The sequence below is a fragment of the Peromyscus californicus genome, unplaced genomic scaffold, assembly GCF_007827085.1.
Source record: "Peromyscus californicus insignis strain IS unplaced genomic scaffold, ASM782708v3 Scaffold_12__1_contigs__length_115047231, whole genome shotgun sequence".
Classification (NCBI taxonomy): Eukaryota; Metazoa; Chordata; class Mammalia; order Rodentia; family Cricetidae; genus Peromyscus; species Peromyscus californicus.
In genome coordinates this window covers 61,358,948-61,383,924 of record NW_026294413.1, presented here as the reverse complement: position 1 = coordinate 61,383,924, position 24,977 = coordinate 61,358,948, and the positions used below count along the sequence as shown (strand labels likewise).

Here is a 24,977-nt window from a genome sequence, read left to right as displayed (position 1 = left end):
ATCTTGAGTCAACTCTGACCTGTTCTTAGCTTCTGCAACTTCTGCCAGGTCTCCGAGCACCTGGGCACACTTCCTGAGTCCATGGAGAAATGCTTGCCTTAGAGAAGGGACACAAACATCCTCATGACTTCATGTTCAGCCTTCATTTTGCCAACTGTCAGCTTTGCTGTCCTGGCTGAAGGCCTGTCTAGTTCATGTGCCCCTCCACACCGTATCTGGATGGGAAGGTGTATTCTTTTGTTCGTTTTATCTTTTGACAATCTCATTCAATGTTTCTAGCTGGACTGTAACTTAATCTGTAGCCCAGGTTGACCTTGAACTCATGGCAGTCCACTTGCCTCAGCCTCCTAAGTGTTAGGATTGCAGGCGTGTGCCACCACACCTGGCATGCATCCATTTACTTTGTGCTGGTAGGTCATTACTGTATAGTAAGCCAGCCTTTGCTGTTGACGATTCCTTTGCTAGAGATTGCTCCGTGGCCAAGAACATCTTCCTCTCTCGGTTTCTCCTGGCAAGGAATTTCAGAAATCCTGTGTCTTTATCTTGTGTGCTGGGGGCTGGGAGCCACAGCTCTGCCAGTTCTTTGTCCAGCAAATGCAGAGTGTGAAGAAGGAAGCAGGGATGAGTCTGCATTTCTCAAGGGCACTGGTGCTGACATGTATGCGCCTGGTATTTCCATGAAGAGCTTAAAAAGGTCTGTGCAAATCCACATTGTGATCACCCTGCAGTCTGCCCTCTGCACGGCACAAGGCCACCCACTCAGCCCTGATTTATCTGAGAGGACTGGTGGGACTTCCCTTCCACATTATGACCACCCGATACTAAGTGCACAGAATTCTCACATGCGTAGGTGGTGGTGGTAGGTCCTTGGTCTTTTGGGGGATCCAGCTCTCAAATAAATCACTCACGGAGGCTTATTCTTACTTATAGATGTCCCGCCTTAGCTTGGCTTGTTTCTTGCCAGCTTTCCTTAACTTATCCCATCTACCTTTTGCCTCTGGGCTTTACCTGTTCTCTTACTCCATGGCTTACTGTGTAACTGGGTGGCCCCTGGAGTCTTCCTCCTTCTCTGGCTACTTCTTCCTTCCAGATTTCTCCTCTATATATTCTCTCTGCCTGCCAGCCCCACCACCTATCCTTTCTCCTACCTTGCTATTGGCCGATCAGTTCTTTATTAGACCATCAGGCATTTTACACAGGCACAGGAACACAGCTTCACAGAGTTAAACAAATGCAACATAAACAAAAGTAACACACCTAAAAACAATATTCTACAACACATAGGTGCAAAGGGATCTTGTGAATAGTGAAAATATGTGAAGGTTTGACTTAGCTGCACTGAGCCTAATGGACACAGAATGCATGTGAAGACTTGAGATTAACAGACACACACACACACACACACACGCACGCACGCACGCACGCACGCACGCACGTCATTTTTTTTTTTTAGAAAGATAATTTTAAAAAAAGAGTTATGAGGCAGGGACAGCAGGATGGCTCAGGGGATAAAGATGTTTGCTGTCAGTCCTGAGTTACTGAGTTTGGTCTCTGGGATCTATCCAGTAAAAGCAGAGAGCCAAGCTTTTCAAGTTGTCCTTTCTCTTTCACATGTGCACTGTGGCGTGCACACACACACACACACACACACACACACACACACACACACACACAAATAAATAAATGTATTTTAGTTTTATTATTATCATTAATTTTTTAACTTTATTTTGAGATCTGACTCCACATCCTCTGCTTCCACCTGGAGTGTTTGGTTGGGTTCTCTGTTCTCGCGCTGCTTGCTGTGCAGGTTTTTGTGTGGATGAATGGGGAGGCTGAGTGGAAGAGAAAAGGCAAGGCTCCCACTGTGCCAAGTTGGTGGTCACAGAATAATGCTGCCTGTGTTCAGTAGTGGACAGTAGAGCAGGCTGGGGCTGGATGGCATGAACCAACTGGCAGCAGGAAGGGGATTTTTGACTCCAACTTCTAGGCCTTTTATTGGGCCCCTCCACTGTCCCTGCAGCCTGTAACCCCCTGGAAATCCACAATGCCTGCTCCATAAAACGTGGGTTTATATCATTGAAGGACTGAGAGGGCCGAGCCATGTACCTATTCATTTGTGGCCCATCACCACCATGGCTGCTTCCTGGAGGAGACGTCTGGCTTCGTCCCTGAGGTTCTTGTCAAAATGTGAAAGTTTGTAAAGTGTGAACCTGTTGGAGTCCTCTGGGTCCCCAGGGTGTATTTGTTTGTTTTTAACGGATGGTGAGAGGATGGTGTCTGACGCTGCTTCGCTGCTCTAACATTGCAGAAACTAAAGTCATCAGATGAGCCTGTAGAAGCAAAAGAAGATTACACTAAGTTTAACACTAAAGACTTGAAGACTGGCAAGGTATGTGTGCCCAGGTGTACTGGCACGCTGTACAGGCCCAGTGGCCTCACATCTCCAAGCATGGTTGCACTATTGGCTACACTTATACTTTTCACCAGGAAAAATGGTTAACTTGCATTTCTGGCATCATAATTCATTCACAATTGTTCAGATAGTGAATGTGTTAAATTAATACATTTTGCAAATCCAAGAAAAGCTTTGGGTACACAGAAAGGGTTTGAATTTTGCTGTGTGTTCATAGTGATGGATGAAAGGGCAGCAGTTTCTCCATGAATTGTTTTTCAATCCTATTGCCAAGAAGGTTCCCAGAAATTATAGTAAATAACAAATGTACCAGTTCCACCATTCAGCATTCACCCTGCAGATGTCTGCTGAGTAACCTTTCTTGCTGGGTTTTATTTTACGCATGCATCCTGAGTAACATGCTGCATTCATTACCTAGGTTTCGGCTCTGCCCTTTTGTTTAGCATTATGAGAGTGTGTGTCATTAAACCTCCCTTGCCACACTGGTCCTGGCACACAGTCACGTGATTTCACCAGTTCCTGTGTTTGCACATTCAGGTTAGCAACCGGATGTTTGCTTTGGTGAAAGGAAGGCATTCTTTTTCAATCCTCTGCTCTGACCACTTCAGTGCCTACCGTTTAGAAAACTTCAGCTCAGAGAACACCCAGCCTTTTCAGGCAACTGAAATAGACAGCTAAAATACTTTCCAGAAATGCAGGAAAGCTGGAACTCCAGACGCTACCAGCAAGTATCCTGCGTCCATGCCTGCACTGAGTCTTACTTTTACTTTTGACATTTTTGCTTGTCAGACGAGACATTTCCTCAACAAGAAAGGTCTGTTCTCCAGGTTGCTCACTGCTACTTCGTGTTCGCACAGGCTATCAGTTGTGACCCTGGCCTTTTTGTGTGTTGAGACAGCGATGCTTCTGTGTTGAGCTGTGAGAATTTATTCTGATTTAAGGCTAGTAACTCTTTTCATGACACATGCAGCGTACAAAAAAATTCCCAGTGTGTTTTTTGCCTTTTTGCTTGATTTAAACAGTTGTCAATTTTTATGATTTTCCCTTTTTTTTTCCCCTTTGTGCTCACCCATCCCAAGACAAGTTATCTCCCATTTAGATTTTAACAATGTATAGTCCTTATATTGTTTAATTTCTTTTTTTTTTCAATTTTATTCCTTTGGCTTTGGTAGCAGAAGAAATTCCAATTTTAAGTTTTGCCCAAATAGCTCATTCTCAGTGTTCTGTGTACATGGGGACATTGTGAGTTTCTCTGGTGGAAACTTTTCTGCCCTGTCTTCCATGGAAAGGCCATTCACTTCCCCGTGGTTACACCCACCATGGCACTGAAGAGAGTCAGTGACAGGGACCAGATAGAAATGTCCAGGGCAGTGTGATGTGGAGTCAGCCCTCTGGAGAGCATTTCCCTTTTGCCACCTCACTGGGACAGCTCGGCAGCAGCCTGGAGTACACTGTCTTGCAGACCATCTTTTGAATATGACAGCTCTGTGTAGATGTAACCAGCCGTCTTATTAAATAAGAAACACAGAGCCGATTCAGAGAAGAAAGCCAAGAGGTCAGAGCTAAGAGCCTTACCCTTCCTGCTTCAGCGATCCTCCTCAGCCAAGAGAGCTCTCCAAAAAAAAGGGCCTACTTCCTGTGTGTATGTCTTTATATAGTCTAGCTGTTCTGCCTTCTCATTGGTTGTAAACCTAAACATATGACTGCCTCGTCATTGCCTGTATGTACAGCCCTCCAGGTCCTCTGTGGTATTGAGATTAAAGGCATGTGTCTCCAATGTTGGCTGTATCCTTGAACACACAGAGATCTACCTAGCTCTGCCTACCAAGTGCTGGGATTAAAGGCGTGCACCACTACCGCCACGCTCTTGCTATGGCTCTAATAGCTCTGACCCCCGGGCAACTTTATTTATTAACATACAATTAAAATCACATTTCAGTACAAGTAAAATACCACCACAGCTCTGCCCTTGGTTTTCTGTAGAGCACAAACAAAATCAGATTGTGAATTGTTCATCATTGGGTGAAGAACACAGGCTGTAATTCCCCCAACAGTCGCCACCATCGCCTCCATTGTCTGTATCGTTACATTTAATGCACCCTCAAAATGATCCCCGGAGGGAACCATCCTTGGAGCATTCCAACTCCTCAGAGTGGGGCAGGTTTTCTTTAGAAGTCTGGGTCTTGAGTAGGTAGCAGGCTTATTTCCACTCCAGGACACATGTCCCCCCTGAACCCAGACTCAGGCTTATGTGACTCGCGTGTGTGATGATTTATAAATATTGCAAATCTCTCTTTATTTTTATTAACAGAAAAATAGCAAAATGACTGCAGCTCAGAAGGCGTTGGCTAAAGTTGACAAGAGTGGAATGAAAAGTATTGATGCTTTTTTTGGTGCAAAAAATAAAAAAGCTGGAAAGATTTGAAGCGTTGAAAATAAAATCTAATGACGCAGAAAAAGAAGGTTGCCTCTTGCTTGCTCTGTCTCTCTTCTTGCCGCTGCCATCCTGACCTTAGTCACTCCACTAAGGAACAGGAGAAGTAGTTTTCAGATCCTGCCAACACTTGCTGGGGTTGGACTGTATGTCTAACAAAGTATTGCATGAGGACAGGGTCTCTGGAATGTTTGCCATGGTGAGAAGTCATCAAGTGACCAGAGTCACAGTCACAGCTTCCTCTGGAAGGTTTCAGTGGTGGTCAGCCATTCTCTGCTCCTTCCTATGTGGCTTCAACTGAAATGAGATGGACAATAAAACGGTGCATTTTGGTCAATCTTATAATGAGCCATATTTTGTTTGTATGAATTCATGTTCTTTGTAAAAAAAAAAAAAAGTATAAAAATAAAACAAAATTGCAGTCGCTAGCCTTTCTATTATGCAGACACAGCTAGATAATTTTCTTAGAATAAAAAATAAATATTTTCAAGAACTCCAATAGTAATTTTGTTGCTTTTTACACACTGTCATTTTGTAGGCACTTCCCCAGCCTCCTGGGTACTCATAAACAGGCTTGTTAAGGCCTGAGGTGGTGGTAGGGGATGCAGGGCACTTTCCCTTCATGCTTGAGGTACTGGGCTCAGTCTCCAGTACTGCCAAAAATAAATACACGAATGCTTATTTTAAATTACAGTATAATTTTCAATTATTTGGATATTTAATCATTTAATAACCATTTTCCTATACAACTCCTGCACCTAAGGCTTGGGGTCATCAGGAAAAGGGGGCAGAAAGATTGTAAGAGCCAGAAGAACGGGCTTCTGCTGTGAGAATGTCTCTAGAAATAACAGGGAAGCCTTTACCCATGGTCTCGTCAACATGGCTGCCTAAACAAGATCCACATGGGGCAACACCTACAGACATGCTGTCGTGGAAGAGGGGCAGTCAGCCCTAGACAACGAACTACAGGCAACTAAGTGATGCTGAGAGCTAGAAACAGCCCTCCCCAAGGAAGAGCACACCAATGGTGTTAAATATTGAGTGGTCGGCCCTAAAAACAGACATGCAAGTAACATTATATAGATTGAGCAGGTTGTATTTATATATTGAGGAATGTGTATGTGTGTATGTGTTAAAGAAAATAAGTGGTTGTGAATCTGAGAGAGCAAGAAGGGATACATGGCGTGGAGAGAGGAAAGAAAGGAGGAAATTGTGCAATTATAATTTAACTTCAAAAGATATTTTATATATATATATATTTGTAGAAACGCATTTCACAAAAAAGTTAACAAGCAGTGTATTTGGTTTCTTAGGTTAAATAAAATGCATCTTACTATGGTTTTTAAATTTTGTGTGTGGATGTGGATGTGTGTATATGATGTGTATATATGTGAGTTCAAACACAAATGTGCCACAGCACAGTGTGCAGGTCAGAGGAAACCCCGGGTGTATGCTGGTCCTCCTTGCCTGTTTAAGACAGGGTCTTTGTTGTTTGTTGGCTCTGTGCATCATCAGGCTAGCTGGCTTGCAAGCTTCCCGGGGTCTCCTGTCTCTGCATCCAGCCTTGTCAGCAGAGCGCTGGGTTATGGAGTTTGCTAGGCTACTGTTCCTGGCATCATGTCAGTTCTGGGGATTTCAGCTCAACTGCTTAACCCACTGAGCCCGCTCCCCGGCCCTTGGAATGGGTTTAACTAACATTTTCTTGATTAATAATGATGTTGAACATTTTCACATTTTTTAACTAATTATATAGAGAATTGTTCTTTTTCTTCAGTCACTTGGGGTGATAGCCAAAAGCTTTCCACTGTAAATTATTAACTATCATTGTGATTAATAAGTTTTGGGTAAATATTCCTGGACTTTATAAGCATCTATCTATTTCACATATAATTTCTCAAATACTAGTTTTAGGCTCTACTATATTCTTTAAACTCATGTCTTCTGTATTTACTTTCTTTAAAGAACTTTACCTTTCCCATTTCTTCATCTATACATTTATATTATGTTCCTATCCAATGAGTTACATATGAGTTGATGCTCATTTGTTCCAGAAGGGCCAGTGGGGGACCCTTCCAGCTTGCTCTAGTATCGTGTGTGTGTGTGTGTGTGTGTGTGTGTGTGTGTGTGTGTGTGTGTAGTGTAGTGTATTATATATGTTTGTGGGTGTGTATCTGTGCTGCACATGTCTGTGGGTGTGTGGAGGCCTGAAGTTGTTATCAAATGCCTTCCTCTGTCCATCTCTGCCTTATCCTCTCAAACAAGGACTCCCACTAAACTTGGAGCTCATTGGTACAGTTGGGCTGGCTGACCAGCAAGTGCTCCAGGGCCCATCTGATGCCCCCTCCCCACTTCCAGTGCTCAGATTACAGATGTGTGCATCCACATCTGGCTTTTTACATGGACTCTGGGCATATGAACTTGGGTCCCCCTGCTTACACTGTAGGTACATTACTGGCTGCCTCCAGCCCTGCATTTATGTCTTTTAAGAATGCTGCTACCATTGTTTTTCTTTCTACAGTCAGGGCAGACAGGTTCTTGTACTTTGCCTGCATCATCTGAATCAGGCTTTCCCCAAGGAATTAGATACTACAGTCTAGGTAGTAAGTGAACTCACTGTTACTATATGTTGCCTTTCAGTGTCCAGATCTAGGAAATGATTCAGTCTGTACAGTGCTTGTATACACACCTCCAAACATACTTGTATCAATCTTTCTAAGGCAGTACCAATCGTCTGTATTGGTCTTTAGATTCCTTCAGTAGGCTGAAGCAGCTTTCTTCTATTCCTATGTTAAAATGCTAACAAATGTTAAATTTTACCAAATAATTTACCAGAAAACTCTTTTAACAAAAATATATCAATATCAGAGTTATGATGGTTGAAAGGGTTAACATCGCTTTGCATTCCTAGGATAAGCTTGATTTTGATTGTGCCTTCTCTTCAAATACAGTACTGGATCTTTCTTCTGTATTGTTACAGATTTTTATAGCCCTGTTCATGAGGGATACCGGCCTGTGGTTTTCCTTCCATACGATGCTTTTGTCTGATTTGGGTAACAGGATAAAACTTGCCAGTCTTAGTTTGCCTTCTATGGCTATAATAAAGACACCATGACCAAAAGCAACTTGGGGAGGAAAGGGTTTATGTGGCTTACATTTCCAGGCATCCAGGGATGGCAGGGCAGGAACCCGGATGCAGGAACCAAATCAGAGGCTGGAGCAGTGCTGCTCACTGCCTTGTTCCTCATGACTTGCTCAGTTTGCTTTCATATAGAACCCAGGACCACTGCCCAGGGATGGCACCACCCATAGCGGGCTGAGCCCTTCCACATCAACCAGTAATCAAGACAGTGCCCATGGATTTGCCTGTAGGCCAATCTGATGGAGGCATTTTCTCAATTGAGGTTCCCTCTTCTCAGATGACTATAGGTTGTATCAAGTTGAAACAACAAGAAATAAAAAATAAAATAAACAACCAACAGCTAAACAACACATGGCCTTAAAAGGAATTGGAAAACACCTTCAAAATTTTTTAAATATTCATTTATTTATTGGTGTGTGTATGAGTGTTTTGCCTGCATGTATGTCTGTGAACCAATTGCATGCAGTGCCTGCAGAGGTCAGAAAAGGGCGTCTTGACTCCCTGAAACTGGGGTTACAGATGGTTGTGAGTTACCATATGGGTACTGGGAATCAAACCCCAGTCCTCTGGAAGAGTCCATGGAACCTCTTTTAATAACTTGTCTTTGAAAGGAATTTGGGGAGTTGTTTGTTTCTTCCTTATGTATTAGAATTCACCAGTGACTGTTGGGCCAGGAATTTCTGGAAAAGTCTTTAATTTCAATTTTAATTTTCATGATACTATTCCAGTTTTCCCCTTTTTCGTATGCCAGTCTTAGTAGTTTGCCTTTTTTTTTTCAAGTTTTTTATTGGAGTGTGTTAATTACAAACACTGCTAGGTTTCCATATATGTAGATAATATGTTTTAATTATATCTACCCACCGTCCTCTCTTGCTTCCCTCCACTCCTGTGGTTGTCCCTTCTGTACCCAGGGAGCCTTTCTCCTTTCATGCCTCCTTCCTCCTGTGCATCTGTTGTGATGTACCCTTTTGCATGTCTGATATTGGTCATGGACATCATTTTTCCTTTCTTGATTAGCCCAGGTAGTTGATCAGTTCCGTTTATCTCTTCAGAACCGTGGTCACATGACTTGGCAGTCTGAGGGGACACCTGCGGTGGCTTTTCTTCCTGTTAGAGTTTGTGTCTGAGTAGTGGCAGCAAGCTGACTGCTCACATGGCTTCTTGGTGTTGATGTATGTGCTTAAACACCTTGAAGTTTGAGTGCATAATTGTCCTTAAGTTTAGAGATCTCTAGGCAATCGTTTTTCAGGTATTTCTCTGCTGTTTTCCTTCATCGCTTGCCACACCCTCAGACTTGGGGACTCCATGTGTGCCAGGTTGGTCAACTATCATCTTGACACTGAGTTTCTGTTTTCAGTCCTTCCCTGTTTTGACGGCTCCTCTGTGGTTTCAGTGGTGTTCTGGTTTGTGGTAGTCTGCCCTCCATCAATCTCTATTGGTGCTATTTTTTAAATACCATAACTGCCATCGCTAGGCATCCTTTGGGTCTTGTGTCTTCCCAAGCCCACTGTGTTTCCATGTCACGGTCGCATTACTTTGAACGTCCTTGTCTGCCAGCTCCACTCTCCTTGTCATTTCTGGGCTGGTTTCTGGTTTATGCTGTGTTTGTCTTAACTTACTTACTTTTGACAGTGGTAGGATTAAACCTGAGTCCTTGAGCGTGCTAGGCAAGTGCTCTATCACTGAGCTACATCCCAGCCTTTTCTTTTTTCTTTTGAAATGGTATTTGGATTTATAGGGAAAATGCAAAAATAGTAAGGAAAGTTTCTGTGTACCCTTAGACCTGTGTCCCCAATAATAATCCTTTGCATAGCTGTGTGGCAGTGACCAAAACCAGGATATGTATAATGATATCGGTCTGTTAATCTGTGACCTTGTGGGAGTTTTACCTTTCTAATATTCTCTGTTCCAGAATCTGTTTCATGATTTTGAATTTTGTGAGGTTCCCAGTTTTGGAATTTCCTAATTTGCAGGATTGCCTTAGTGTTTCTTTAATCTTTCAAGGCCCTGGGCATTGAACCATTTGAGAAGAGCGGTTGTTTATTTTGCAGAATACTCCTCACTTTTTGAGATGCCCTGAGACTGTGCTGCTATCTCTCGTGTGGTCAACCCCAGAACTAGTAACATCAGTCACAGCAGACACGGGATAGCTTTTGCATTGGGCACTGGTCTAAATGCTGGGCATTCATAACTCGTTTATTCCCTGTAACAACTGGAGTTGCAGAACAAGGTGCCATAGAAGCTAGGTAGATGATGTTAGCTGCAGCAGGAGGGGGAATAGCTCACGCGTGCTCCCTTGCACTGTGGGATGTCTTTCTGTGCACTGTGAATATGTGTTGCTCTGATTGGTTGATAAATAAAGCTGTTTGGCCAATGGTGAGGCAGGATAAGGTTAGAAGGTACATTCTAACTAGAGAGGAGAAGAGTGGGGCTGATGCTGTGAGCCCCCACCAGGAGAAGCAAGATGTGAAAGTACCGGTAAGCCACGCATCGATTAATAGAAATGGGCTGAGTTAAGTTGTAAAAGCTAGCTAGCGAGAAGCCTGAGCCATTAGGCCATACAGTTTGTAAGTAATATAAGCCTCTGTATGTTTACTTGGATCCAAGCGACTGCTTACCTGGAGGGACACAGGAAAACTTCAGGCTACAGGTGTATGTGTGCATGCATGTGGATATATGATATCTTGAGTTGCATTGTTCAAATGATGTAATCTATATGTTTCAAAAGACTAAGTAAAAATGGCTTGCTTGTTATGTTCATTTTTAGTTTAGAAATGTTTTTCCTTTGGGGAAGGAGACTAAAATTCAATGGCCACCAAACCCAGGTTTCTGCATAGGGGCTGAGAAACAAACTCATAAACTATAAGTTTATGGGGTGCATAGTACAGGCTTACAGAGAAGAAGTTAGTGCTGTGAAAATACAAACATCCAAAAAAAAGTCAAAGGAATTCTTACTAGGTATGAGTCACAAAGAAGTCCAGGTACCTCTTTTGCCTATAAATATGGTTCGTAATTTTAGTCATGAATATTTTTCAAAACTTAACATTTGTGTAGAACTTAACACTTCACAAATGCCATCAGAGTGCCAAGGCCTTGACCATGGTTTGTTGGCTGCCTTAACATTCTTGTTTGAGAAATCCCTCAGAAAAAGGAATATTGCCTCTAGGTAGGTAGTCTTCACTTGTTTTTTGTTGGGTTTTGGCTAGCTGTGGTAAAATTCTTGACTTGCAGCCAAGGAAAGGCTCCAACAGGATGATGATGATGAGAGAGAGTAATGGGTCTTTTCCTTTCCTGTGTTGCTGTAAGTTTCCTGTCTTTCTGTCTTGCCTCAGTGATGCTCACTTCTCTGGCCCTGTGGAGGCCAGATCTCAACATCAGGAGCTGTGCGCTGCTCAGTTCTTTGTCTTGCACAGTCCGAGGCAGGGTGCATGCGGTGGCAAGACGTTAAGCACATGAAAGAGGGACTGTTAAAGGAGTGGATGGAACTTGGTAGCTAACCAAAGTTCTTTCCTTTGATGTCCAGTCTGATCCCCAATCAAATTGTCCACAGATCTTTCATCTTCTGGTTTGTCTTTGTTGTTTGAGACAGGGTTTTATGTAGCCCAGGCTGTCCTCAAACTGACCATGTAGCCAAGGCTAGCCTTGAACTCCTCATTCTCCTGCCTCCACTTCCTGCATGCTGCAATTATAGGTATTCATTCATTCTTCTCTTGAAGTTTATATGTTGGCCCTAAACTCACAAGGAAGTACTCCTCTGTAGGTATAAAGCTACTGTCCAGGGAAAGTTCTTTACCATCCTTGTCTGTTGTGCGGTTTGCTGCAGTGAAGTCTGAGATCACCATTATTTCTCCCATTTTACAGTTGAAAAGGGGCAGGGTCACCTTATTCTCCCAAGGTCACACAGCTAATAAATAACAGCAGAATGTGAACTTAGGGCCTCTGACTCCAGACTCTCCATCACACCCAACATCCTTTCTCCAGCCTGCTGCTGTATCTCAGAAACGGCCTGCTCACCCACTATAAAAATCAGCCCCTTTTTACAGCTTGGAGATTGACTGTCTTCCTCTATTTGTGAAGATGGCCCAGCTTGATTAGACATCTTATATATTTTCTCCCAAATATCCCTTCCCCTAACACTAACTTAAAAATCATGTGAGCACAAAGACTTTTCTGAAAGGTGTGTGCAGGCTCGGACAGACAGCAGAAGGACATTTCCTCAGTGCTTGGAAGACCTGATTTGTTGGAATTGGAAGGATTCCATTTTCATGCCTTCTTATGTACTGAGACCTATACACTTCTCAGGTTGATGTACTCTTTGGGGCTATCAGACTGGACTAAAGTTTCCCTAGCTATGTTTAGTAGGACTCTACAGTTTCCATAGCAATTACATATCATTTTTTTAAATTAATCTTTACAACCATCCCAAGAAAATCAAAGAGAGATCCTGCCCCCATTTTACAGGTGCCCAAAGTGAGGTAATAGAGACTGTCTGTAGCAGAGCCAAGAAAGCATCCTTCTTTTTGGAAATGCAAGCTTGGGCCTCTTTCTTTTGGCTTCCTGGGGGTTTTTATACCATTCTCTGTATAGCTTACAGCCATTGTACTGGTTTGTTTTCCATTGCCGTGATGAACACCATGACCAAAAGCAACTTGAGGAAAGTTTATTTCATCTTACATTACAGTCCATCATAAAACGAATCAGGGTGGGAACTCAAGGCAGGAACTGAAGCAAAGACCACAAGTACTTACCGGCTTGCATTCCATGGCTTGCTCAGCCTGCTTCCTTGTATACCCCAGGACCACTTGCCCAGGGATGGCACCAGCCTCAGTGGGCTGGGTTTTCCCACATCAATTATGAGTCAAGATTTCCCATAGGTTTGCCTACTGGCCAATCTGATGGAGGCATTTTCCCAATTGAGGCCTCTTCTTCCCAGATAGCCCTAGCTTGTGTCAAGTTGACAGAAAAATATAAGGAAATAAAACAAACCAGCACAGCCATTGTGTGGTTTTTCCCGAGGAGACAGGAACAAAAATCTAGACAGGACACCACCAAGCCAAAGATGATTCCACTCATGGAAAGCCTTGTGAAGCAGTGAGGCTTTTTTTTTTGGGGGGGGGGGTGGTACTTACAGAACTGGGAGTAGGGGAGTCCTTACAGGACCGTGGGTGACTCAAAGGCAGCTGCATCGTGAAAGAGCCCACCCAACATCCAACATGAGTGACCACTCAAAACAGCTGCATTCTGGAGCTCCCTGAAAAAGTGCAGGCTCCTCACCCCAGCAATTCTTACAGCTTCTATAACTTTCCAGTTGCCTCATGAATCTTCTTTTTTTCTGTAACTTAATTTATTTAAATCAGATAATAGATATTTTTCTTTTGTTTTATTAAGAGATTTTTCTATTCATTTTACATATTAACCACAGATTCCCTTGTCCTCCCTCCTCCCACCCCCCAGCCTCCCCCCTATTCCCACTTCCTCCAAGGCAAAATCTCCCCTGGGGAGTCTGTAGAGCCTGGTACATTCAGTTGAGGCAGGTCCAAGCCCCTCCTCCCTGCACCAAGGCTGAGCAAAGTGTCTCAGCATAGGCACTAGGTTCCAAAAAGCTGGCTCATGCACTAAGGACAGGTCCGGGTCTCACTGCCTGGGGGGCCCCCTAAACAGTTCAAGCTAAACAACTGTCTCACTTATCCAGAGGATCTAGACTAGTACCATGGGGGCTTCTCAGCTATTGGTTCACAGTTCATGTGTTTCCACTAGTTCGGCTAGTTGTCTCTGTACTTTTTCCAATCATGGTCTCGATATCTCTTGCTCATATAACCCCTTCTCTGTCTCTCGTCGATTGGACTCCTGGAGCTTCGCCTGGGGTTTGGCCGTAGATCTCTGCATCCACTTCCACCAGTCACTGGATGAGGGTTCCATGATGACAGTTAGGGTGTTCGGCCATCCGATCACCAGAGAAGGTCAGCTCAGGCACCCTCTCAACTGTTGCCAGTAGTCTATAGTGGAGTCATCTTTGTGGATTCCTGGGGACCTTTCTAGCACTCTCCTTCTTCTTATTCCCATGGTATCTTCATTTATCATGGTATCTCCTTCCTTGTTCTCCCACTCTGTTCCTGATCCAGCTAGGACCTCCCACTCCCCTAAGCTCTCTTTCCCCCCGAAAACTCTCTTTGCCCTCCATTACTACCCCCCTCACCCCCAGTTTGCTCATGTAGATCTCATCCATTTCTCCATTGCTGGGTGATTCCTGTGTCTTTCCTAGGGTCTCTTTACTAGCTAGCCTCCCTGGAGTTGTGAGTAGCAGTCTAGTCATCCTTTGTTTTACATCTAGTATCCACCTATGAGTGAGTACATACCATGTTTGTCTTTCTGAGTCTGGGTTACCTCACTCAGAATGATTTTCTAGTTCCATCCATTTGCCTGCAAGCCTCATGATGTCATTGTTTTTCTCTGCTGAGTAGTACTCCATTGTGTATATGTACCACATTTTCTTTATCCATTCTTCAGTTGAAGGGCATCTAGGTTGTTTCCAGGTTCTGGCTATTACAAATAATGCTGCTATGAACATAGTTGAGCTTGTGTCCTTGTAGTATGATTGAGCGTTCCTTGTGTATATGCCCAAGAGCGGTACAGCTGGGTCTTGAGGGAGATTGATTCCCAATTTTCTAAGAAACCATCATACTGATTTCCAAAGTAGCTGTACAAGTTTGCATTCCCACCAACAGTGTAGGAGTGTTCCCCTTGCTCCATATCCTCTCCAACATAAGCTGTCTTCAGTGTTTTTTATCTTAGTCATTGCCTTATGAATCTTCTAAGTTTTAGGAGCCTCCTGAGATTTATGGATTTTATTTTAAAGGGAAAGGGGAGGAGAAGAGCAAAACTGAAATCACCTAGGAATCACTCATCTTAGAATCAGGTGTGCATGCATTACTTCTATTTCTCTTCTTTTCCCACAGTGGTGGCATCCATTCCACTAGTGATAGGAACATTGTACTGTGTTTTAAACATTCTTTTGTAGTGGACATTGGAGGAAGAGTATCTTCATATTCAACTGGTTTTATCCCAGGATGAAATGGCCAAGCTGGGGGCATCTCTAAAAGAACACATCATGTTACTTCTCAGGATCCACGCTCCCAGACAAGCTTTTCTGTTCTGTAAATGGTGCTTGAGCTCTCAGTGACCCTTTTCCTCTCCCCTCTAGATGCCACCACAAAGACGAAAAAGGGGCAAGTGACGAGTGCTGCAAACCCAAGCAAGGCTTAGCTGCTTCCTGTGCAACTTCAGACGCTGCAAAGGGTTAAGACGTCTTCTGCACCTCCAAGAGCACTCTGCGACTTCAGGAAAACCACCAGGCACCAACGGTGTCTGTCCCTGTAGCTAGAGTTTTCCTGCCTGGCCCACAGTCAGGATAAATCTCTGTCACCCGCCAGTCCCACAACCGCTCAGACCCAACCAAGTAAACACAGAGATTTATATTGGTTTCAAACTGTATGGCCGTGGCAGGCTTCTTGCTAACTGTTCTTACAGCTTAAATTAATCCATTTCTATTAATCTATACCTTGCCACGTGGCTTGTGACTTACCGGTACTTTACATCTTCCTTGTCCTGATGGCGGCTGGCAGTGTCTCCCTCATCCAGCTTCCTGTTCTCTCAATTCTCCTCTCTGTTAGTCCAGCCTATACTTCCTGCCTGGCCACTGACCAATCAGTAATTTATTCATTGACCAATCAGCAACACATTTGACATACAGACCATCCCACAGCAGTCCCAGGACCAGTGATGAATGTGGTGTTCCTTAGATCAGTCATGCCCGTTTCTCCTGGGAACTCTCGGTAGGGTGTTCTATGCTGTGCAAGCTATGTGCAAGCTACCCCAGAGTGTGGCTCCGAGGAGTGCTACTGCCTCAGACTTCAAAATGTCCAGAAGAGGCTTCCTGTGAAAGCAAGGTCATCCCTCTGCCTGACTTGGCTGGCTTCCTGCTTTTTGGGAGCGCCTGTGTAGTTGACATAAACACAGGAGTTCACACTACAGACTCTGACAAACCAAGTTTCAACCTTTTAAATACTTCTTTACTTCTTACCAACTTGGCAGCTTCTAATGCAATAATGATGGCCTAATATGGACATTTTACAACTTCTTAGAGTTATAAACATGGCTTCTTTAAAAAAAAAAATTGTCGAGTGTGTGTATCGCTGTTATTTAGTAGAGCCAAGACAGAGTATGTATAGGAGAGAGGGGGCAGGGATGGATGCCAAAAAGCAGTTCGGTGGAGAATTCTGGGGAATGCCCAGCAAGTCTCTTTTAAGGAGGCAGTGGGAGGTTTGAGGCAGAAATGTCTGAAGTTCAAGTGACTCTTTCACTGGGCATCCAGCAGGGCAGGCTGGCTGCTGCTCAACTGACCTTCACACATCACCCCAACCTCTTCAGGGAATAATTCTGAGTTCTGACTCCCTCAGCCAAGTTGAATCTCATTCTCCAGTAGTCTCATTTGCCCTAGCCTTCTTCCCGACATAGAAATGACCCTGAACCCTCAGAGACTCAGTGCCTGGGTGGCTGACAAATTAATCTGCCTCTCCAAACCCTCCTCTCCAAAGTCAGTGTGGAAGGCTGGGGATGTGGCGCCGTCCCAGGAATGCCTGCCTAGCATGCGTGAGGCACTGGATTGGATACCCTACAGTGTTGTTTTTCTTTAAACTCAGTAGCTGCCCCTTAAGCGACTGCTGTCCTGATCAATCGACAGTTGCAACTCTGCAGCTCCCAGCTGTGGTTTGGCCTCACTGGCCAGAGCTAGGCAGGAATTCGGGTCGCTCAGGCTCTTTCTATCACAGCCGCTAAAGGAACTTTATCTAGATCTCTATCCCTCTATAGAACTCAGGATTCAAAAGTTGAGATGAATTTCTGCTCACTCAGAGAGACTGAATAGCAAGTAGCTAACCTTCTCTTCTTGCTGGTGTCTCCCCCAAAACAGGGCCTCCTTCTGCTCAGCCCCCACTTAAGAACCCTAGCTACACATGGTTCCTCCCTACCACTTCCTGTCAGCTAGTTGCTGATTCAGTCTCCTGACCCCAGGTTAATTTTATTTAATCAAACAAGTGTAACATGTCTTTGCATCATAAACAAACATTCCACAGCATGAATGAATGTAACACATATTAAATTAATATTCCACAATACTACAGCACCACATAAACCTGTAATCCTAGCACTGGGGAGGTGGAGGCAGGAGTGTCGGGAATTTCAAGGTCACTCTCAGCTCTACACAGAGTTAAAGGCCAGCCTGGGATGCATAGGATCCAGCTTCAGAAATAAAAAGTCAATGTGTAAACCTAGAAGTGGGGTGAACTTCCAAGAGGGCCTTCTCCAGACATGATCCTGGCTTGTTTGAGCTCGGCTGTTGTGCTGACACATTGTACACACAGGGATGAGTTGAAATCTAACATTTTCTATCCCATAGTCCCAAGCACTGTGGTAGGAGGTCAGTGCATATTTTGGCTCAAGGTACCTGCCACCAGTAGCATGCTGCAATAGCCAGCTCTGTGTTCTTGAGCAAGTCATTCCCATCAAGACCTCAGCTCAGGCAGGCCTGACTGTTCTCTCTTTCCTCCCAAGACTTAGCATGGGAGCCTTCCTGATGGTCCCCACGGTCCCAGAAGTGTGATGCTGGCCCGGCTGGTGACTAGCCTGTTGGTGTGATTGTTTCTAGCTCAAGCTCTACCTACCAGCCAAACCTTACCCTCTGCTTCTATAGCTTCCTCCCCTCTCACTTTCCTATTCTTCCACATATCACCCGACACTGATGGTGTGAAAGACTTCTCTAGAAATCCGTTCTTGATTGTGCCCCAAATTCACATTCCACTGGTCTCTAGACCACCCCACCCCCTACTGGTGGTACCCACGAACCTGGATGACTCTAGTCTTCTTCCTGTACAGGTCCTTGTCTTAGTCATCAGCATCTAGCTGCTCTCTTCTTTTAGCCAGAAGCTCTAGAGTTGCCGTTTGCACTGAACTGTTTGCAGTTCGTTTCAGACAATTCACATCAGCACTTTACCTAAGAACCCAATCCTATTTTGTTCTCCTTCAGAAAAACCTCGCGGATAAACTCAAGGAGATCGACAGATCTGGAGCTTCACACCTTAAGCTAGCTCTTCCCCTCCACACCCATTGCCACCAGGAGAGAGGCTGTTCCTTGGTGCATGGTCTGCTCGTCTAAGGGTGGAGAACCTAGGACTTGTGATGGAGACATCCCGTGGGGCACACCTGTTGAACATCAGAGGATGAGTGAGAGGGGAGAGATAAAATAAGACTCCCCACTCTGCCAAATTGTCGAGGACTTTCAGAAAACAGTCAATCTCAGAGCTGCGGTGAGGGAGGCAGAGGGCCCTGTGGCTAGGACTGTGAAGAGGTCCAGCTTCTAGAGGTCCACGTAGAAACGGCTCCAGAAGTGTGGACACTGCATTCCCTTTGCTTCTGCAGAGAGACCCACTATTACCAGCATAGATTTAGGGAGAACCATGCACATGAGCAAAGGTGCAGCTTCACTCTGGGGCTTTGTTGTTGCGGTGTGGTGGTGGTGTGTGTCTGTGTATAGGTGTGACTGTGTGTGTCCATGGGGTGGTAAGTCTATGTGTGCGTGTCTGTGTGTGAACTCTTCTGCAGGTGGTGTGAATGCTGCTGCATGTGTGCAGGCCAGAGGCCAGCCTTCAGCGCGTCTCCTCACCTTTCCACTGTGTCTGAGACATGTTCATTGCTGTGTAGACCAAAATGACTGGCTCCAGCCTTCTAGAGATTATCCTGTCTCGGTCTCCTGTTTCCCATATATTTGCCTGCTATGTCCAGCTTTTACAGGGATTCTGGGCATCCAAACTCGGGTCATGGGGCTTAAGAGTCAAGCAATGTACTCACTGAGCCAACTCCTCAGTCCATGTAAGATTTTTAGTAGAAGTAATTGAAGAGGAAGGAAAATTATTAGAAATTATTTTAATTTTTTATGTATAGGATGCTCTATCTGCAGATACACCTGCATGCTAGAAGAGAGCATCAGATCCCATTACAGATGGCTATGAGCCACTATGTGGTTTCTGGGAATTGAACTCAGGACCTCTGGAAGAGCTGCCAATGCTCTTAACCACTGACCCATCTCCCCAGCCCCCTATTTTAATTTTTTATAGTGAAAGGCTAAGTATTTTTTCCTCTTTTACTTGCCCTCTTTTGGAAATGTTCTACCTAAACACATATAACTCATATCAAAACAGCTGAAATTTTCTGTTGGTTTGCTCATGGCTTTGGTTCCTTGAAAAGTCTCTCTCAGAATTTTTACTTTCACTCATGTCTCAGTTAGTAAGTTAGTTGGAGAACCATGTGACACATCCGTCATTGTTTTGTGCTTCCCGCCAAGTGGGCACCTAGCGAATGCTGTGAGAAACCAAAGAGTGGGTCTTCTAGCCCTGCAACGTTAACAGTCTCAGAGGCCCCGGGTGTGATCCCTTGACCCTCTTCCTTAGTCAAGAATGTAGCATTGGCTTAAATTGTGTCAACATGTGGGAGGAGGCTGGGATTAATTATGTTCTGAGGTTTTCTCAGAGCTTTAGAAGGAATCTTAGCTGTCCCAGGGCCTGTCACAGTTAGGCTGAGAGCCTCTGCTCCTGTCTACAGAGCAGAGAAACACAAGCAGCCCAGTAGGTGGATTGCTCCAAATTCTGCCTATCTCCCTGTCTCCCCTGGTTGGAAGTTGCATTCAGCACACCATGGAATAAATCTACACCCCAACTACAATCTCTCTGCTATGTAGTACCCAACATGGTGGCTCAGGGAATGGACTGTGTGCTTGGCAGCAGTCAATGACAGCTGAATGAAGTAAGGCTATGTGGGCCTCCTTGGAGCCAGGCAAGGCAATGTGGATGGAAATTTAGCCTCCTGATACACACAAAAAAAGACCAAAACAGGCAACACAAAGTTGTCAGGTGCAGACAGGATTCTCTATGAAGATGGGCCTGTCTGGAATGAATGGGACTCACTGGGTAGAGCAGTGACACCTGTGTCAGGGCCCACATTAGCCTGTGGTACAATCTACTTACTGTTCCCTCAGCTTCGGAAGGGACAGGAATTCAGGAGACAGACAGCCCGAGCTTTGCGATCACATACTCTCTGGGTTCTTTTAACATTTTCTCTGCCTGGTGCTAGAACCTAGGCACAAAATTAAAATTCCAATTCCACTTGTGGTTAGAACAATGGTTGGCTAACTTGCCAACAGGGACACAGCCTAGTAGGCTGGCAATTGTCTGGGGGCCTTGAAGTTGAACAGGTCTAGGCAAGGCACGCTCCAAGGCAGGAGATTTCCTTTACCCAAGTGTGAAGAAAGGTGTGTCACCTTTAAAGCCACACATTGCTTCCCACTGTTAACAAGGGACAGAGGTGACTAATGACCTAATGGAGCCCAGCCCCTTTGCTGCCCAGCTCCCACTTAGTTTTCTCAACACAAGTGCTGCTATTGCAAAGGCTCAGGAAGGCGTCTATGGTGCCCACTGCTCTCCACTAACGGAGTTATAAAACAGAGAAAATCCAAAGACAAAAGACTTCCCAGCAATGATTCTTAATGATTCTCGGTAAGAGCATTTTTACCATTTCTAAACATAAGGTTTCGGCAACAGTCTCACCAGGGAGCCATCTATGAATGGCCAAGTCCCGACATCTTCCCAAAGCATGAACAAGAACCAATGAGTTTGTTTCCTCACTTGCTTGCTTTTTTGTTTTGTTTTGTTTTGGGGGTGTTTTTTTTGTGGTTGTTATTGTTGTTGTCTTTGCTTTTGTTCAGTCAAAGTCTTGCCAAGTAGCCAAGTAGCCCAGGCTAGCCTTGTACTCAGGGCAGTCCTTGTCTCAGCCTTCAAAGTGCTGAACTCGCAGATGTCTGCCATCATGCCTGAGGTGGGTCTTTGTTTTGAGGAGATGTCTGGGTATGGATTCCTTGGGCCTTCAAAGACTAGTTTCCCTGGAACTCTTGTCTTCATGTTTCAGTAAATGAATACCTCCACTTGGAGTGCGGGTTTTCAGGGCACTGCTCTGAGCTGGCTGAGTACAGGTCTCATAGCCTGGATTCAGTCACTATGGATGAGTAGCAGGGTAGATCCATTTATATGAGTTGGAGTCATGATTGGGGACTAAGTCAGTACTGTGGGTATTAAAAAGTATTGGTTTAAAGTAATTACCCTCAGGATGGTGTAGCAGTCATGGAGACAGAGGCCAGTGGTGGCTGGAAATGTTGCCACGGATTTCAGATGGGCTAGGCCTGCACACTTCTGTACGCTTGTCAATGAAAGAATCTAATACTCCAGACCCAGAGAGGCCAGGATTGTAATTCTGGCTCTGCCATCTTGAGTAAGTGTTTACCTACTATAGTCTCACTTTCTGTGAGGAACTGACAATGTATTTCTCTCCCAGGGACACTGGCATATATCTAGTTCTTAGCACAGCCAGACATGCTATCATTTAAGGCAAGTTAGTTCTCCTCTATCTCAAGGCCGCCAACTTTTCCCCAAGCCAAGTACCCTCAAGTTTAAATTCCACCATTAGTGATTCATCTCTATGAGCTCAACCCAAGTTGTCTACTATGCGGATGTTTAGGATCCTGTGGCCAAACACCTCCATGGAAAAATGATGTCCAGAAAAACTTAAGTGTTGCACACGTGATAAGCAAGACAACGCCTTCAATACTCCAAACCCTCTATAATACTTCACAGTATCTTCATGACCACACACTTTAAAACCCATGGGGAGGGTGTGGAAATAGGGGTTGGTATGTAAAAGGAAAGAAAAAAATTTTTTAATTGTAAAAAAAATCATCTCCCTTTATCCCTCTAGCAACTCATATGAAACATTTAAAGTCTTTACAGCCATGATTTTTATTTACACACAGAGCTAGAAAGTATCCAGTAGACTGTGTGACCATCTTACTTACTGTTAGAAAATACGTTCTCTTGCCTTGAAAAGTCTTTACTTGTTTCTTCTTGAAATGACTCAAAATAAAGCAATCTTTAAAAAATATTTCTTTAAAATTTCATTTCGGCAAGACTGGAAAATAAAAACACAAACAACAGGGATGGTGGTGGTGCACGCCTTTGATCCCAGCACTCGGGAGGCAGAGGCAGGCAGATTCCTGTGAGTTCGAGGCCAGCCTGGTCTACAGAGTGAGTTCCAGGACAGCCAGAGCTCCACAGAGAAACCCTGTCTCAAAAAAGAAAAAAATAAATGAACAAAAAACAATTAGAAGCAATGGCTACCCAAAGCAGGATAGCGTCCGGTGAAAGAAGAAGGAAGGACATTTGGCTGCACAAGTCAGACCACGTCATTAGGAACAACCTGCAGACACGGGGGAGGTAAGGAGCAGGGTCTACATCCGTGTTGACAGCGGTGGGAACAGTGTAAGGATCAAGGCAGCAAGAACTCGCCCACACCAACTTCCTTGTGGAAAGCAAAGGTACAAGGTTGTAAAACCTGCTGATGACAAGACAAAACCTTTCTTCTCAGACCCAGACAAAGCTGGAGCCAGGAATTCATGAAGTAGGAGGAGCTCATGCCTGCCTGTCTGAGACAGCGCTGGTCTGGAGGACTTTAAAAGCCACAAGGAGTTCCTTCATGCTCTACTTGCCTGCCTTGTGGCAGCATGGGTTTCTGTAACAAACTTTATCTTTAACGTTCTTTGAGATGGAAGCAATTTAGATGAGATGCTCTGACAAAGCACGTATCCAGAAGTGCTACCTCCACCAAGAATCCGGAGCTAACTCCAGTCTCCGGTCTCTAAGGTCACAGATGTGTATCCAGCAGCCTATGTGAGCATCTCACTTATTCTCACTAAAACCTTCCTCTTCCTAAAACCTCCTTGATACACAAAATTTACTGTGAGGTGTGTAATCTCATTACAATGCCACACCCTCTGAGAAATTAACCTCTGGGAAATCTTTTATCTGTTAGGTTTTCTTTCTTTTCTTCCTTCTTTCTTTTCTTTCCTTCTTTTTTTTTGGAAACAGGCTAGTGAGGTAGCCTGACTACTTGAGTTGGATCCCTCAAAATCACTTAATAGGAGGAGAGAACCAACTCCTGCAAGATGTCTTCTGATCTCCAGCCCCCTGCTATGTTACAAGTGCGCGCGCGCAACACACACACACACACACACACACACACACACACACACACACAAACACACACGAGTGCAGTCACATGCACATAAACTCATGCATGCACATACACTCTTTAAAGAAAAGTACATACACATGCACAGTCTAAAGAAAAGCACATGAGCCGGGCGGTGGTGGCGCACGCCTTTAATCCCAGTACTTGAGAGGCAGAGGCAGGCAGATCTCTGTGAGTTTGAGGCCAGCCTGGGCTACAGAGCGAGATCCAGGAAAGGCACAAAGCTACACCGAGAAACCCTGTCTCAAAAAACCAAAAAAAGAAAAAGAAAGAAAAGCACACACACACATGCTCCTTAATGAAAAGTGCTTGCACACACACACATACACACACACACACACACACACACACACACACACACACACACACACACTTTAGAGAAAAGCACACACTTATCAGATCTGCAGTGATAAAAGTCGTGTCTCCGTGGCAACAGAAAAGACATCATTTTTAAAAAACCCTTCAGTATTGTACACAGTTAAATCTTCTTCACTCTTTTCACCTGCTCTTTGGTGTTTTATCTACCATCTCCCTTTCCTGAACAGTTTCTTATTTCATGTCCTATATCTTTGAACTAGCTTGGATTGGCTCTCGGTGATTCTCACCGTTAAGGCAGATTGAGTTTACCTTAAACAGAATATCTTGGTCACATCTCAGCATAGCCGGAATTTCCTTTATGAACCAGGGTTTTAAATGGGAAGTTTAGGTGTATTTCTCCAAGACCAATGAAAAGACACTACCAGGATATTTGAAATGCAAGCAGTTGGTACAAAAGTTCATATGAGAAAAATAAATTAGCATGAATATTAAAGAAAAAGTTTAAAAAAAGAACTACCAGAAATATCTTTGCAAGCTCAGTGAAATTTACTGTTTCAGTTACAAAGATTAGGAGTGTGGTGCTGATATCCACTGTCAAAGAAAAAAAAAAATCAGTTTTCTCCAGTGGAGTTTCACTTGGGTACCAACCACACTAAAGAGCAGGTCCCATGCCCGCACAAAATGGACTCCATAAGGTGTGTGTGCGTGTGTGTGTGTGTGTGTGTGTGTGTGTGTGTGTGTGTGTGTGTGTGTGTGGTGTGTGTGTGTATGTGTTTGGGGGGTTGCTTTTTTTTTCTTCCTGGTTTTTATGTTTTTGTTTTTTCAGTTCTTTTGTTTTATGAGCATGTGTGAGTGTGTGTGTGTGTGTGTGTGTGTGTGTGTGTGTGTGAGAGAGAGAGAGAGAGAGAGAGAGAGAGAGAGAGAGAGAGAGAGAATTGAGTCTCATCAAGTGGAGCCTCCTGAGGGGAAATAAAATGATTCAAAACCCCTTGGATACTTTTTGGAGTGCACCATGCAGATGCTCAGAGCAGTTTCTCCTCTGTTTCGATACACACGGAGACGGATTTTCTCATGCCACCTTTAAAGAATGACTCAGGCATTTGGTTGACGTATCATTATTACATTTAGAAGTTAAACAGCCACTGAATTGGTGAATGCTCATCACACAGTTAATTATTCTTGAATTTTTCTGTGCTCTCCGAACGTACTCTATTTATTTAATGGTCCCTCGGGGAGCACCAGGTGCCTTTGTCCCTCAGACAGGGCCAGTTGTGTAAAACCTCTGCATCTGTCAGGTTTCTCTATGTGGCACATAATTGCCTGATTTCCATTTGAAAGTGCAGCCCTGACATTAAAGCCACAGAGACCCACCATGGATCACAATGGCTTCCTGACACCCCCAAGAGGGATAGGAGTGGGGCGAATAAGCATGCTCCCCAAATGAACGCTTGCCTCCATAGGGGCCAGGTCTGAATTTACAGCTGCAGATG

At 44.3% G+C, this 24,977-nt stretch overlaps 1 protein-coding gene across 6 annotated transcripts in view; it reads left to right on the top strand.

Moving 5' to 3' along the window:
- Window positions 1-16,173, top strand: part of Rnaseh2b (ribonuclease H2 subunit B) — a 62,764-nt gene extending 46,591 nt beyond the window's left edge. For 4 of the 6 annotated variants that reach the window (XM_052732994.1, XM_052732993.1, XM_052732996.1 and 1 more), the window contains 2 exons: window positions 2,309-2,389; window positions 4,725-5,346. In XM_052732994.1, the coding sequence (XP_052588954.1) occupies window positions 2,309-2,389; window positions 4,725-4,838 (195 nt within the window). In that variant the 3' untranslated portion in view covers window positions 4,839-5,346. Of the gene's footprint in view, window positions 1-2,308; window positions 2,390-4,724; window positions 5,347-15,187 lie in introns of those variants that run through there. The other 2 variants (XM_052732997.1, XM_052732999.1) reach the window with 2 other exon arrangements.
- Window positions 16,174-24,977: the final 8,804 nt, after the last annotated feature.